Source organism: Mustela lutreola, chromosome 4 (assembly GCF_030435805.1).
Source record: "Mustela lutreola isolate mMusLut2 chromosome 4, mMusLut2.pri, whole genome shotgun sequence".
Taxonomy (NCBI): Eukaryota; Metazoa; Chordata; class Mammalia; order Carnivora; family Mustelidae; genus Mustela; species Mustela lutreola.
The window spans coordinates 116,632,053-116,649,492 of record NC_081293.1 but is presented as its reverse complement, the minus strand read 5'-3'; the positions used below and the strand labels follow the sequence as shown (position 1 = coordinate 116,649,492).

General features: G+C 37.1%; 1 protein-coding gene across 1 annotated transcript in view; it reads right to left on the bottom strand.

The window, feature by feature from the left end:
• Window positions 1-17,440, bottom strand: part of FBXL13 (F-box and leucine rich repeat protein 13) — a 248,616-nt gene that overhangs the window by 65,910 nt on the left and 165,266 nt on the right. The window contains exons 13-16 of the mRNA XM_059170911.1: window positions 13,964-14,062; window positions 13,315-13,432; window positions 13,056-13,218; window positions 690-809 (exon numbers count right to left, since the gene is read on the bottom strand). Of these exons, the coding sequence (XP_059026894.1) occupies window positions 690-809; window positions 13,056-13,218; window positions 13,315-13,432; window positions 13,964-14,062 (500 nt within the window). The remainder of the gene's footprint in view (window positions 1-689; window positions 810-13,055; window positions 13,219-13,314; window positions 13,433-13,963; window positions 14,063-17,440) is intronic.

Below are 17,440 nucleotides of genomic sequence, written 5' to 3'. Positions count from 1 at the left end.
GTGATCTCTCTCTGTCAAATAAATAAATAAAATCTTAAAAAAAAAAAATAAAATAAAATAAAAGTAAACTTTAAAGTGGAAAATAATTTGGCATTACAAAGTATGATGAAAGGGAGGTAGATTATTATATATGTATCATTCCTATAGCAAATATTATATATATATATGATTTCATTTCAGATAACAATTTCCAATAAGAAAAAATATCACATGTATACAAAAAGCTATCATGTAAGTATGATGAATGACCACTAAAAGTACAAGGTCAATCCCTGACATGTTTGCTACAGGAATTGACCCCTACTTTTGTACATAAGATCTCTGACAAGTAGGAGGATCAGGAATAAACCCACCAGCTAGAACATCTCTTGGGAAACGCTGGAGTGAAGATTTATGTAGAGATAATATCCTTGAAAAGTGAAGAGAAGTTACTCATGTCTAGATAGTGATAACTTTGTTAATGACTCCATCTCAAACATTCTCTAATGTGAGATTAATAAGAAATAGATATGATCAAAAGACTAGTTTAATCTGACTCCAATGTCTTATTTTATTTCACTCATTATTAGACCAGTTTCTTGGTCTCCTGGTGTTTCCCAAATGTCTCTGAAGGTCTATCTCTGATGTCTCCTATTAGCAGATACACAATTTCTAATGATATGATATAAAATTTTATTGTTTTATCATACCGCTCTGATAGTTTCACAATAGAGACATCACTCAGGTGGATACAGTTACTTAAATTTAGCTCTCTTATCCTTATGCTCACAGGACCATCAAGAAATTGCTTTAGTCCCATATCACCAATTCTGTAGGAAAGAGAAAAGCTTTACATGTGATTTTAATGTAAATATATAGAGTACTACTTAAGTAATAGTTACTATATTCGATACATTCTAAAATAGCATGGTAATATCTTTATATGGGTATTGTGTTAACATTTTAAAACCAAATTTGATCATATAACTTTCAGTATAATAGAAAAAGTATAAATGATAGCAATGTTCTTCCTATTCATTGTTCATTTAATTAGATGGCATGATTATTAGAATGATTAATAAGACAGGTTGTCCTTAAGGTCTCTTTGGGGTCAAAATGTGATCAAGTTAAGCAGTCCCTGAAGCAGTTTCTTGCAAAAAAGTAACACTAAAACTTAGAAAAGGGAGAACCAAGACTAACAGTCAAACTATGGTCAGAATCTTACAGGAATTTTCAATAAATATAAGGTCAAGTTAGCTGGGCTGAAAAATCCAGTAAGTGACCTATGGATTTCTTTTCTGCTGAAGTACAGAAAACCTGGAAGAAGACCTTGACCTCAGTCTTCTCACACTCTCTATTCCTAATCAGAGACACCTGTGTGTCAGTGTCATTTCCACCACCCACCTCATCTTGAACCATGCTTTATAAATGACTGGAGGTCTGTTTGGCCCATCTGTTCCCTTGGGAGCTCTAATTCCATTTGGAGACTGCCAGTTCCTTCTAAAAAGCATTTCAGTAAATAAAGCACAACAGAAGATTGCACACTACATCCTAAGAGAGGTGGCTTTCACACACAACAATCCTGCGCATAGGTGTATTGATTGGAAGAGCCTTGGGAGCCATGTATGTTGATTGCTGACCTCTCCTATACTCTCTGGTCAGATTTACAATGAACCGAGCAGTACCGAGCAGAAGGTGAATGGGCCTGTTTCAGTTGAATGGGCCACATTAAGTGGATACCTCCCGTGTCCATCAACTCCCTGTCCATCTGTAATGGGGGCATGTGGCAGCAGTTACCTGGTGGGTGGGGGAATGGAAGGGGGAAAGGGAGAAGGACATTTCAAACACAACTGCTCAACTTGTCTCTTTGCAAACACCAGGGCTGGAGTAGTCATTGAGAGATATTTTTACTAACTGGAAAACAAATATGGCATGGCATTTGTAAGACTTAAAAAAGCATACCTCTGAAGATGATTTTTAAAAAATTAGAACATAGGGGCACCTGGGTGGCTCAGTGGTTTAAGCCTTTGGCCCAGGTCATGATCTCAGGGTCCTGGGATCAAGACCCGTATCAGGCTCTCTGCTCGGCAGGGAACCTGCTTCCTCCTCTCTCTCTGCCTGCCTCTCTGCCTGCTTGTGATCTCTGTCTGTCAAATAAATAAATAAACAATCTTAAAAAAATTAGAACATATTAAACAGTGTAAGGAAGCAGTAGGAATTAATAAGGAGCAACCTGGCTGTAACAAAAATATTCTAAGATACATTCTAAGATGAGGAGCACCTGGGTGGCTCAGTGGGTTAAAGCCTCTGCCTTTGGCTCAGGTCATGATCCCGGGGTCTTGGGATCGAGCCCCATATCAGGCTCTCTGCTAAGCAGGAAGCCTGCTTCTCTCTCTCTCTCTCTGCCTGCCTGCCTCTCTCCCTGCATGTGATCTCTGTCAAATAAATACATAAAATCTTTAAAAAAAAAAAAAAGATGCATTTTAAGTTGAAAAGATGGCCACCTGAGACAGATGGCAAACACGGCTTTATTGTCCTAGATAGACAGGCTTTTCTAGATATGTCTTCTAAGGCAAGGGATACAAAGCAAAAATATACTATTGGGGAATGACATCAAAATGGAAGCTTTTGCAAAGCAAAAGAAGCCAATCTAACAAAATGGCAACTTACTGAATGGCAGAAGGTGCTTGCAAATTATATCTGATAAGCGGTTAATATCTAAAATATAAAAGAACTGATAAAAGTCAGCTTCTGGTGGCAGGGTCTGGAGAAGAGGTAGTAGGCGCCATGTCCAGTCGCCAATGTGGCAGGAAAAGGCCCCTGAAGTAGTCCAAGGAGACAGATGAGGAGGAGAAGGTTTCAAGCAGAAACAGAAAGAGGAACACAAGAAATTCAAGGAGCTAAAAGCAAAGACCATGGGGAAGGGCCCCCTGGCCATAGACGGAATTAAGAAATCTGGCAAAGGGTGCCTAGGTGGCTCAGTCAGTTAAGCATCTGCCTTTGGCTCAGGTCATGATCTCAGGGTCCTTGGTTGGAGTCCTGTGTCAGGCTCTCTGCTCAGCAGGGAGCTTGCTTGCCCCCTCTCCTCTGCTCTTCTTTCTCTGTGAAATAAATAAATAAAATCTTTAAAAACAAAAGAATTCTGGCAAAAATTAAGTGGTTCCTTGTGCCTGAGTCAATGGTGATCCTTAATTCCATTCCTGTTTAAACATCTGGATTCCCTGTCATAGCATCTATTGTTACCTACAGCTAGAATGGAGTTTTGTCTTAGATCCTATTGTACATTTAAAAAGAAAAAGAAAAAACCAATCAATCATTTAAAAAAGAGATTCTACAAGTCAACACCCAAAAAATCCAATTAGGGGGCACCTGGGTGGCTCAGTGGGTTAAAGCCTCTGCCTTTGGCTTGGGTCATGATCTCAGGATCCTGGGATTGAGCCCCGCATTAAGCTCTCTGCTCAGCGAGGAGCCTGCTTCCTCCTCCCTCCCTCTCTCTCTCTGCCTGCCTCTCTGCCTACTTGTGATCTCTGTCAAATAAATAAATAAAATCTTTTTTTAAAAATTCCAATTAAAAAATGAGCAGAGGATCTGAATAGACATTTTTCTAAAGAAGACCTATAGATGGCCAACAGACACATGAAAAGATGCTCAACGTTGCTCATCACCAGGGAAATGCAAATCAAAACTACAATGAAATATCACCTCACACCTGTCAGAGTATCTGGTATCTAAAAGACAAGAAATAATAAGCATCTGTGAGGATGTGGAGAAAAGGGAAAATTTGAACACCATGGATGGGAATGTAAATTGGCACAGCCACCATGGAAAAGAGTATGGAGTTTCCTAAAAAATTAAAAATAAGACAAACTTGGGATTCAGCAATTCCATTATTGAATATTTATCTGAAGAAAATGAAAAACACTAACTCAAAAAATATATATCCACCCCGTGTTTATTGCGGCGCTAGTTACAATAGCCAAGCTATGGAAGCAATCTAACTGTTCATCAGTTGATGAATAGATAAAGAACAGGAGTATGCATATCTAAATACACACACTATACAATACATACAATAGAATATTATGCAGCCGTAAAAATGATGAGTGCATTTGAGACAACACGGATGGACCTAAGTGAAATAAGTCCGTTTGAGAAAGAGAAAACCATATGATTCCACTCATAAATGAAATCCAAAAAACCCCATATGATTCCACTCATAAGTGAAATTAAAAAGAGAGAAGAAAACCAAATGAATAAACAAACAAAAAGCTGAATCAGACCTATAAATACAGAAGACAAACTGATGGTTGCCAGAGGGTAGAGGGATGGGAGGTTGAGGCCTGAGCGGAAATACAGGCTTCCAGTTAGGACTCAGTCAAGGGAATAAAAGGCACAGCATAAGAAATACAGCTAATGAAATTGTAATAATGATATAATAGGACAGATGGTAGCTACATACAGATGGTGAACACAGCATAATTTATAAAGGTGTCAAATCACTAAGTTGTACACCTGAAACTAATGCAACATTGTGTGCCAACTATAATCTAATAAGTAAGTCATCAAAACCAAACTGACCCTTTTAGAATACTGAATTAATAAGTAGAAGGCATATTTGCAAGTTCCCCCTGAAATGCAGAAAGATGAAGAATTAAAAATAAATGACATCAGGGGCGCCTGGGTGGCTCAGTGGGTTAAGCCTCTGCCTTCGGCTCAGGTCATGATCTCGGGTTCCTGGGATCCAGTCCTGCATTGGGCTCTCTGCTCAGGAGGGAGCCTGCTTCCCCCCCCACCCAACCTGCCTCTCTGCCTACTTGTGATCTCTCGCTGTCGAATAAATAAATAAATAAACTTTAAAAAAAAAGAGAATAAATAAAAACAAAAAGGTAAAAGTACAAATTGTAGAAACATAGAAGAAACCAAAGAAGACCTAATTATCAGTTTTATAATAATTATAAATATAAATAAGTTGAAAATTTATAAATATAAATATAAATAAATAAGACCTAATATATCAGTTTTACAATAATGATAAATATAAATAAGTTGAAATAATGATAAATATAAATCCCCTATTAAAAGACAAGAGATTGTCAAATTGGTTTAATAAATAAACCTAAATTACAAGTAGTCTCCAAGAAACATATTTAAAATAAAATGACAACACAACAAAAAAATTACAAAGATGTATTGGGCAAATGTAAGTAAAAATAATATAGCCATGGCAAATAATCAGTACATTGAGTCAAAATTCTATGCTAGGGGCACCTGGGTGGCTCAGATGGTTGAACATCTGCTTTGGCTCAGGTCATGATCTCCAGGTCCTAGGATCCAACCCCATACTGGGCTCCTGGCTCAGTGGGGAGTCTGCTTCTCCCTCTCCCTCTGCCTCTCCTCTTGCTTGTGTTCTCTCTGTCTCTTTCTCTCTCTCTCACAAATAAATAAATAAATAAATAATCCCCCACCCCCCAAAAAAACCCACTATGCTAGTAAAAATATTAAACAAGGACTACAAGGTAACTTTATGATGATTAAAGTTACCACACACAATGAAGATGGCATATTGGGTATAGGTTCTTGAAATCATATTCTTTTCCCCTTGAAATTGTGACAGTGAAATGGAGTAATTATGTAGTGATTTAAAAAATATGTGTGTGTTTATTCTTCCGATCCATGAGCATGCAATGGTCTTCCATCTTTTTGTGTCTTCTTCGATTTTTTTCATGAGGGTTCTGTAGTTCCTCGAGTACAGATCCTTTACCTCTTTGGTTAGGTTTATTCCCAGGTATCTTATGGTTCTTGGTGCTATAGTTAATGGAATCGATTCTCTAATTTCCCTTTCTGTGTTTTCATTGTTAGTGTGTAAGAAAGCCACTGATTTCTGTACATTGACTTTGTATCCTGCCACATTACTGAATTGCTGTATGAGTTCTAGTAGTTTGGGGTTAGAGTCTTTTGGGTTTTCCATATAAAGTATCATGTCATCTGCAAAGAGAGAGAGAGAGTTTGACTTCTTCATTGCCAATTTGGATACCTTTTATTTCTCTTTGTTGTCTGATTGCTGTTGCTAGGACTTCTAATACTATGCTGAACAAAAGTGGTGAGAGTGGGCATCCTTGTGTTCCTGATCTCAATGGAAAGGCTATGAGCTTTTTCCCATTGAGGATGATATTTGCTGTGGGTCTTTCATAGATAGATTTTATGAAGTTGAGGGAATGTTTCCTCTATCCCTATACTTTGAAGCGTTTTAATCAGGAATGGATACTGGATTTCATCAAATGCTTTTTCTGCATCAATTGAGAGGACCATGTGGTTCTTCTCTCTTCTCTTATTGATTTGTTCTATCGCATTGATTGATTTGCAAATGTTGAACCATCCTTGCAACCCAGGGATGAATCCCACCTGGTCATGGTGGATAATCTTTTTAATGTGCTGTTGGATCTATTTGCTTGGATCTTGTTGAGAATCTTAGCATCCATATTCATCAGGGATTTTGATCTGAAATTCTCCTTTTTGGTGGGGTCTTTGCCTGGTTTGGGGATCAGGGTAATGCTGGCTTCATAAAAAGAGTCTGGAAGTTTTCCTTCTGCTTCAATTTTTTGAAACAGCTTCAGGAGAATAGGTATTATTTCTTCTTTGAAAGTTTGGTAGAATTCCCCAGGGAATCCATCAGGTCCTGGCTCTTGTTTTTTAGGAGGTTTTTAATCACTGCTTCAGTCTTGTTATTAGATATTGGTCTATTCAGGTTGTCAATTTCTTCCTGGTTCAATTTGGAAGTTTATAGTTTTCCAGGAATGCATCCATTTTATCTAGGTTGCTTAACTTATTGGCATATAACTATTGGTAATAATTTCTGATGATTGTTTCTATTTCCTTGCTGTTAGTTGTGATCTCTCCCTTTTCATTCATAATTTTATTAATTTGGGCCTTCTCTCTTTTCTTTTGGATTAGTTTGGCCAATGGTTTATCGTTCTTATTGATTCTTTCAAAAAACCAGCTTCTAGTTTCATTGATGTGTTTTACTGTATCTCTAGTTCCTACCTAATTGATCTGTGGTCTAATCTTGATTATTTCCCTTATTGTGTGTAGGGCTGGCTTAATTTGTTGTTGATGCTCCAGTTTTTAAAGGTGTAGAGACAGCTGGTGTATTCTGGATTTTTCAATTTTTTTTTAAAGATTTTATTTATTTATTTGACAGAGAGAACTCACAAGTAGATGGAGAGGCAGGCAGAGAGAGAGAGAGAGAGAGAGAGAGGGAAGCAGGCTCCCTGCCGAGCAGAGAGCCCGATGCGGGACTCAATCCCAGGACCCTGAGATCATGACCTGAGCCGAAGGCAGTGGCTTAACCCACTGATCCACCCAGGCGCCCCTCAATTTTTTTGAAGGAGCCTTGGATAGCTATGTATTTCCCCCTTAGGATGGCCTTTGCTGTATCCCAGAGGTTGTGAACCAAAGTGTCTTCATTCTAATTGGTTTCCATGAAATGTTTAAGTTCTTTCTTTGATTCCCTGGTTGATCCAAGCATTCTTTTTTTTTTTTTTTTTAAGATTTTATTTATTTATTTGACAGACAGAGATCACAAGTAGGCAGATAGGCAGGCAGAGAGAGAAGGGAAGAAGCAGGCTCTCTGTGAGAGCCCTATGTAGGGCTCGATCCCAGAACCCTGAGATCATGACCTGAGCCGAAGGCAGAGGCTTTAACCCACTGAGCCACCCAGGTGCCCCTGATCCAAGCATTCTTAAGCAAGGTGGTCTTTAGCTTCCAGGTGTTTGAATTCCTTCCAAACTTTTCCTTGTGGTTGAGCTCCAGTTTCAAAGCATTGTGGTCTGAGAATATGCAGAGAATAATCTCAATCTTTTCCATGCTCATGGATCAGAAGAATAAACATTGTTAAAATGTCTATACTGCCTAGAGCAATCTATACTTTTAATGCCATTCCGATCAAAATTCCACCGGTATTTTTCAAAGAGCTGGAGCTAACAATCCTAAAATTTGTATGGAATCAGAAGAGACCCTGAATTGCTAAGGAAATGTTGAAAAAGAAAAACAAAACTGGCAGCATCACGTTGCCTAATTTCAAGCTTTACTACAAGGCTGTGATCACTAAGACGGCATGGTACTGGCATAAAAACAGACACATAGATGAGTGGAACAGAATAGAGAGCCCAGATATGGACCCTCAACTCTATGGTCAAATAATCTTCAACAAAGCAGGAAAAAATATACAATGGAAAAAAGACAAGTCTCTTCAATAAATGGTGCTGGGAAAATTGGACAGCTATATGTAGAAGAATGAAATTCTCTTACACCATACACAAAGATAAACTTGAAATGGATAAAAGACCTCAACATGAGGCAGGAATACATCAGAATAATAGAGGAAAACATAGGCAGTAACCTCTTCAATATCAGCCACAGCAACTTCTTTCAAGATACATCTCCAAAGGCAAAGGAAACAAAAGTGAAAATGAATTTTTGAGACTTTATCAAGATCAAAAGCTTCTGCACAGCAAAGGAAACAGTCAACAAATCAAAGAGGAAACCCACGGAATGGGAGAAGATATTTGCAAATGACAGTACAGACAAAAGGTTGATATCCAGGATCTATAAAGAGCTTCTCAAACTCAACACACACAAAACAGATAATCATGTCAAAAAATGGGCAGAAGACATGAACAGACACTTCTCCATTGAAGACATACAAATGGCTATCAGACACATGAAAAAATGTTCATCATCACTAGCCATCAAGGAGATTCAAATCAAAACCGCATTGAGATCCCACCTTAAACCAGTTAGAATGGCCAAAATTAACAAGACAGAAAACAACGTGTGTTGGAGAGGATGTGGAGAAAGGGGAACCCTCTTACACTGTTGGTGGGAATGCAAGTTGGTGCAGCCACTTTGGAAAACAGTGTGGAGATTCCTTAAGAAATTAAAAATAGAGCTTCCCTATGACCCTGCAATTGCACAGCTGGGTATTTACCCCAAAGATACAGATGAAGTGAAAAGAAGGGCCATCTGTACCCCAATGTTCATAGCAGCAATGGCCATGGTCACCAAACTGTGGAAGGAACCAAGATGCCCTTCAACGGACGAATGGATACGGAAGATGTGGTCCATATACACTATGGAGTATTATGCCTCCATCCGAAAGGATGAATTTTGAATCAGAAAGGATGAATACCCAACTTTTGTAGCAACATGGATGGGACTGGAAGAGATTATGCTGAGTGAAATAAATCAAGCAGAGAGAGTCAATTATCATATGGATTCACTTATTTGTGGACCATAAGAAATAGCACAGAGGATATGGGGAGATGGAGAGGCGAAGGGAGTTGAGGGAAATTGGAGGGGGAGGTGAACCATGAGAGACTGTGGATTCTGAAAAACAATCTGAGAGTTTTGAAGGGGCAAGGGAAGTTGGGTGAGCCTGGGGTGGGTATTATGGAGGGCACGTTTTGTATGGAGCACTCGGTGTGGTGCATAAACAATGAATTCTGGTACACTGAAAAGAAATTTTAAAAATAAAAAATTTTTTAAAATGTGTGTGTTACTAAAAAAAAAAAAAAAAATCAGGCTGATCTCTGGATTTCTCAGCCACAACAGAAATATCAAACATATAATAATATAAGAATAATATATATAATAAACATAATAATATAAACAGTAATAATATAAATATCAATTGTAAATATATTTTCTGTTACAGAGGAGAAAACCAAGTTCAGTCTGTTTTGTTAACTTTAGCTATGACTTTTTATGCAACATGTAAGATAGCATAAATATCAAATAAAATGAAAATAGAAATTCAAAAAGAACATAATCAAGATACAGTTTTTTTGTTATACTGAGCTTTTAACAAACAAAAAAGAGGCATAAAAATTAGAATAATATAACTAATTCAGTCTAAGTTCCATGCAATATTTAAAGGTATCCAACACACTAAACAATATAACCATCATCTTCCCCATCCACTTTACCCCTAAATAAAAAACTCTCAATTCCAAAAGATAGAAATTGTACAAGCGATCTTTTTGTACCATGATGTCATAAAACTGAAAATTATTTACAAAGTGATAATTAGCCATAAACGACTTGGGAATTCTTTTTTAGCATTTTATTTATTTATTTATTTATTTATTTATTTATTATATTCAGTTAGCCAGCAATATAATACATCAATAGTTTTTGACATGGTGTTCAACAATTCATTAGTTGTATGTAATTTGGGAATTTGAATATATCTTCAATAAATGATTCTTAGGTAAAGACAAAATCAAATAACTATTATAAAACTGTTAATTATATATTATACATATAATATATATAATTATAAAACAAATTAATTTATATATTTAATACAATTTCAATCAAGTCTCAATAGGATTTTTTCTGAAATGTGACCAAATTGTTAAAGTTCGTTTGGAGAGGCACCTGGCTGACTCAGTGGTTACTGCTTGTGACTCTTTTTTTTTTTTTTTAATTTTATTTATTTATTTGACAGACAGAGATCACAAGTAGGCAGAGAGGCAGGCTGAGAGAGGAGGAAGCAGGCTCCCCGCTGAGTGGAGAGCCTAATGTGGGGCTCAATCCCAGGACCCTGGGATCAAGACCTGAGCTGAAGGCAGAGGCTTTAACCCACTGAGCCAGCCACCCAGGTGCCCCAGTGCATGTGACTCTTGATCTCACGGTCATGAATTCAAACCCCACACGAGGAATAGATTATTTAAAGGTGAAAGATTTATGGGTAGAGATTATTTTAAAAAAAAAAGTTTCTAAAGTTCATATGGAAGATTAAACTGGCAAAAAATATCTAATTTACTAAGGAAAGTCTAATTCCATTAGATATTAAAACATTACAAAGCAATAATAATATTTATTTATTGAGTGCTTATTATTAATTTATAAATAAATAAATTTATTGAGTGGTTATTATGTGCCAGACACTATTCTAAGCATATTACATGAATTAACATATTTGATCCTCACAACAGTTCTGAGTAGATACTCTTATTTTCCCCATTTTACAGATAAAATACTGTATGATTTTTTTTTTTTAAGATTTTTATTTATTTGACAGAGAGAAAGCACAAGTAGAGGGAGTAGCAGGCAGAGGGAGAGAGTTGAAGAAGCAGGCCCCCTGCTGAGCAGGGAATCTGATGTGGGACTTGATCCCAAGATGCTGAAATCATGACCTGAGCTGAAGGCAGACGCTTAACGGACTGAGCCACCCAGTCACCCCTGTATAAGATTAGACAGAAGACAGATAACTGAACGAAACACAAAAGGTAGTCTGAAAACAGACCAATATATACACATCCGTGTGTGTGTGTGTGTGTGTGTGTATTCATATAGACTCATATATGTAATTTTATATTGTAATCCAGGGAGCATCAAAAGTCAACAGAAAGGATTATTCAGGTAATGGTCCCAGTTAATTGGTTAATGTAGTTAATCCCAGCTCTGTCTGTGCATCAAAAGCATCTATGTTTTAAAAAAAAAAAATACAGAAGCTGGGGTTCCATTTCTAAATATTCAGATTTAGGAGCTCTATAGTAAGGTTTGGGCATATGTAGTTTTATTCAGCTCCTCAAGTGATTCTGATACCCTAGAATTTTTACTTTTAATCATATATATGTTTTTAATTTACCTTTTCATTACTGATTCCTAATTTAGTAACATTGTAGTGAGAGAATATAGTTGTTGATACCAATCATTTGAAAGTTGTTGAAACTTGCTTTCAAACTTCATGCACAAAAAAGCCAAAAAAACAAAAACAAACAAACAACAACAACAACAACAACAAGCTTCATACCCAGCCCATTTTAAAAGGGATTATTTTGTGGTTGAAGAAAAAATATATTTTCTGACTCTCAAAGGTACTGCTTGAGGCTTGTCTTTTACAGATTTTTAAAATCTAATCTGAAACTCTGATACTAAGACTTCTCTGTCTTTTTACCCTATGATATGCTCTTTCATATTTTGGGTTTTTTTGTTTGTTTGTTTTGTTTTGCTTTGTTTACTCTGCTATCATGGAAGAGATTATCTTCCATCTCTGTAGTTCTCTCCTCCGTGAGTTCTAATCTGCTGATTGGCAATCCACTGGGTTTCTTTATTTCAATAACTGTATTATATTTTTTTATTCCCAAAAGTTTTTTTCTAAATAAATCTAGTTATTTTCTCATATTTTGTTCCTGCTCATATTTCTGATTTCATTAATTTCTTCAAACATTTCGTACATATTTGCTTAATATCTTATGTCTGACAACTCCAATATCTGAATTATTTGGAGGTCAAATTTATTTTCCTGTTTCTGGTGACTCTTTCTCATGGTGACTCATATCTTCATACATGTAACAATTTTTAATTATTCTTATTCTAAGGAGTCCTAGAGGCCTAAATAGAAAATGCTTTCCTGGGGTACCTAGGTGGCTCAGTTGGTTAATCGTCTGCATTTGGCTCAGGTCATGATCTCTGCTTCTTGGGATCAAGCCCCACATTGGCCTCCCTGCTCAGCAGAGAGTCTACTTCTCCCTTTCCCTCTGCCTCCCTTCTGCTCATGCGTTCCCTCTCTCTCTTGAATAAATAAATAACATCTTAAAAAAAAAAAAAAGAATTTGATCCTTGCCCATTTGAGAATACCAGGATAGAAGCCCAATGCCCAGCTGAAGAAAGGGTTTCATTAAGAACTTGTCATCTGTCCATCTGTTAGGGACTCTACGCAGAGGACAAATCAAACCAAACGTACCCAGAGGGAACCCTTCAGTAAGATTGGTTTCTCCTGAGCAACTAACAATGCCCATTTGGGAAAAGGCCTGTTAACAGAATTAGCCATGAGAACCCTCATTAGAAAGAGTAGCCCACAGTGTTTCTGTGAATTCATTTACTCTTATAAGAGTCCATGTTTCTACCTGGGTGCCCCTTCTTTGTGTTACCGCAGAACTCTGCACTTCCCTGAACGTGGACTCCTGACTTTCACGTGTACTAACCAGTGAGCACCTTGAGGAGAGGGTCTCACACATTTTAGATAATCAATATCTCTTGAATATATAACTGAATGACTATTTATTTACCTTATACAATTTGCCAAATTCAACACAGTCAGTTGCTTCAAAGGTGAAAGTGACTTAAGGCTCCCATTTGTTATTCTCTTGCAGTCTGCCATGTAAATGTGATTGATATTTGGATAATTCTTATCTATAAATTTGAAGCATGCATCAGTAATCCTTTTATTTCCTGTTTAAAAAAAAAACAGAAGACAAATATTGTATTTGTAATGCCCCGGGGTAAAAGTAAACATTAATGCTGAACCCCATTTTTAATATCACAGACCTTCAAATCGGATTTTTCTGAGCTTACAAGTAGAAAGAGCTTTAAAAGCACAGTCGGAGATATGAGGAGCACCAATGAAAACTATTGATGTAATACGAGGGCACTTTTCAACTAAAGCCTTTAGAAGAAAAAAAGATGATTAAATTTACCACAGTGCATAGAACAAGTTTAGCAAAGTAATGAGATTATTTGTTTTTCCCAATATTTTCAGAAGGAGACATATTAACTCTGAGATTTTCCTAATTTCAAAGACAATGGTATCTTTATTCAATATATTTGAGTACACTTATATTTGAGTAATGGAGAGGAAGCAGAATTATATCATGGTACAAAGGTGGGGGAAAACATGAGAAAATGGAATGCTAAAAAAATCACTGCATTTAGAAGTTTGATGCATAGAACTAAAGTTAAAGTTTATGCTTAGGCTGCATGATCTCTGAAACAAAAATATCCCTAATTGGGAAACAGTTTTTTAGGGTATGTAAAGATTCAAATGTTTAAATGTATGTGTGTGTGTGTAAATGTTTTAATGATTTTCTTACTATAAAAACTAATGAAAATCCCATTCATATTTTTCAGCAACTCAAGCCACTAGACAATGTGCCCATCTATTAGGGCTGAGAAGAAAATGTACTCTGCAACTACCTACTTTTACACAGTTGTCCGTTAGCGTCGGCATGTCGTTGATGGTCAGATGCATAATTCCAGTGCAGCTGTTTGCAATGTTCCTGAAGCCCTGGACTGAAATCTGAATTGTACAGAGTAGATGAAAATGATGGAAGAACTTATTAGCTTGACATCTAATAAAACACTAAAGAAGTAATAACCAAAGGTATTCATGATTTTGCTACTGTATTTTAAAAATTGGAACCATAAAACAGGCAGACCTAAGAGGGAAAGAATCTGGTCTTGATTTCTTTACTACAGAATTTCTTGTATGTATATATTGTGGAATGATCATAACAAGTCTAGTTAACTTATTGTTTATTTTTTTATTGAGGCGAAATTCACATAACACCAAATCACTTGAATGGGCCATTAGCCATTCATAATCTTATGCAACTACAACCTCCATCTAGTCCCAAAACATTTTTATCACTCTAAAAGGAAACTGAATCTATGAAGCCATTGCTCCTTACACTCCCCTTCTCACAGCCCCCATCAATCATTGTCTGTGGATTTACCTATTCTAAACATTTCATGTGCGTGGAATTACACAATATATGGCCTTTCGTGTCTCCTTTCTTCCACTCGGCATAATGTTTTTGAGGTTCATCCATGGTGTTGCATCATGTATCAGTCGGTACCTTGTTCATTTTTATGGCTGAATAATATTCTATTTTAAAAAGATTTTTTAATTTATTCATTTGAGAGAGAGAGACTGAGAGTATGAGCAGAGGGGAGGGAATGAAAGCAGAGGGAGAGGGAGAGGCACATTCTTCTCTGAGCAGGAAGTCTGACACTGGGCTCGATCCCAGGACCCCAAGATCTTGACCTGAGCCAAAGGCAGGCGCTTAACCAACTGAGCCACCTAGGCACTCCTGTGGCTGAATAATATTCTGTTGAATGAATAGATCACATTTTATTCAGCCATTCCTCTATTGCTGAATATTTAGGTTGTTAACATTTTCTGGATATTTGAATAGCACTACTATGAACATGAAAATACATCTGTTTATTTGAGTATATCTAGATATCTAGGAGTGGAATTGCTGGACCATCTAGTAATTCTATGTTTAACTTTTTAGGAAACCACCAAAATGTTTTTTTACAGTGCTTGTACCATTTTACATCCCACCGGCAATCTATGAGTATTTCCACTTCTCTAGATCTTTGCCAGCACTATTTTTCATTTTCCCATATTTTCCTTTAAAAATATTTCTTCACGGGTTTGAAGTGGTACCTTATTGTGGTCTTGATTTGCATCTCCTTAATGACTAATGATATTGAGCATCTTTTTATGCATTTATCAGTCACTTGTGTATCTTTGGGGAAATGTCTATCCGAGCCCTTTGCCTATTTTTAATTAGGTTATTTGTCTTTCAGTTCTTAATTTGTAAGAGTTCTTTATACATTCTGGATACTAGACCCTTAGGTATATGATTTGCAAATATTTTCTCCCATTCTTTAGACTGTCTTTTCACTTTTTAAATAATGTTCTTTGATGCACAGGTTTTTATTTTGATGAAGCCTAATTTATCTGGTTTTTTTTTTTTTCTTTTGTTGCTTATGGTTTTGGTGTCATATCTGAGAATCCATTGCCAAATCTAAAGTCATGAAGATTTACATTCAGTATTTTCATCTGTTTTATTATTTTAGCTCTTACATTTAGGTCATTGAAGCATTTTGAGTTAATTTTTGTATACAGTATGAGGTTGGAATCCAACTTCATTTTTTTGGCATGCAGATATCCAGTTGCCCTAGTACCAAATTGTTTAAGAGAGTGTTCCTTCCCCCATTGAGTGGTCCTAGCACCCTTCTTGAAAATCAATTGTCCATAAAAATATAGGTTTATTTCTGGTCTCTCAATTCTATTTCATTGGTTTATAGGTCTGTCTTATACCAATACACACTGTTTGATGATTGAAGTTCTGTAGGATTGATTTTTCTTTCAACTATCATTATCCACATTAACAGAAGCAGCAGTTGTGGAGAATGTTCAAAATACTGACTGATCAAAGGATCAAATGCATTTGCCTATGATGAATTATCTTAAAATAATTTAGTTAGGTTTCATTTTCTATAACAAATAGGAATGAATGGGAAATCAGATGGTATTTAGACTCAGTAATGGAAAACAGAGAGTCCACCCAGGAACAGACAGCAGAGGCAACACCCCCGCAACGTCAGCTTCACAACAGCGTGACAGGGAGGACAAGCAATAGCAGTTATAATGGACCTCTTAGGAGACCTTTAGAGGCTTCCTGTGTCCCGTCTGTCACTGAAGGTGCCTTCCAAGTTTCTATCATTACAGCCTCCACCTATATAAAAAGGACTAGCCAAAAATTAGGGAACTGAGTGCCCGATCCTCAGAACAATCAGAGCTCAGCTCAAATGCTACCTGGTCAGAAAGTGTCCCTGAGCCTTCGATGAGGCCAGGTTCTTATTATACACTTATAGCACCATGTAAGTATCATAACTATAGTTAAATTAATGTTACAATTAGTGGTTGAACTAAATCCCCTGTACCCCAGCCCCCAGCAGGGTACCTATAGTGTCAATGAACAGATAATATTATTACATAAGTCAATGGAAGAATGTATGAATGAATTATGAGAACCATGTGTCTAAATAGGTTTTCAGCTGCCCAGCAGACACTGACAAAGTGAGCACCAAGTCAAAGGCCAGGAGAAGACCTTGGGAGCAGGGCTGAGTATGCAATCTAGAGTGGCTGCGGAAGCCAAGCCCTCAGTCAGGGAGAAATAAATTTGGTGCTGAGGTCTGAATGTCTGTGTCCCTGCAAAATTCATATATGGAAATCCTAAACCCTCAGGGTGATGTTATTAGGATGTAGGTCCTTTCAGAGGTAATTTTGGACTCTGCCTTCGTGAGTGAGCGTAGTACCCTCATAAAAGAGTCCCCAGAGAGTTCGCTCTCCCCTTCCAGCAGGTGACACCAAGGAGGCAAACCAGGAAGCAGACTCTCAATAGACACTGAATCTGTCAATGCCACGATCTTGGACTTCCCAGCCACCAGAACTAGGAGAAATAAATATATGTTTTTTATAATCCATCCAGTCTCTGGCATTTTTCTACAGCAGCCGAAACAGACTGAAATACCAGAACAGTTTTTTCTAAAAAGAGTTTTTGGGAAATATGTTTCTAATGTCTGAACAGGGTATCTATTTTAGCCCAGGAATTAGACAAAAATTATCCTAAAGAAATAAAGCTGTGCACAGAGACTTATATATAAGGATTCTCAATTTTCTTAGCCCTTTGTTCTACTTAGGCCTCAACAGACTAGATGAGGCCCACCCACACTGGGGAGGGTAGTCTACTTTACTCAGTTCACCAATTTAAAAGTTAACTTCATCCAGAAACACCCTCACAGACAAACCTGGAATAATGTTTAATCAAATAGCTGGGCACCCCATGGGCCATTCAAGTTGGCACATAAAATCAACCAT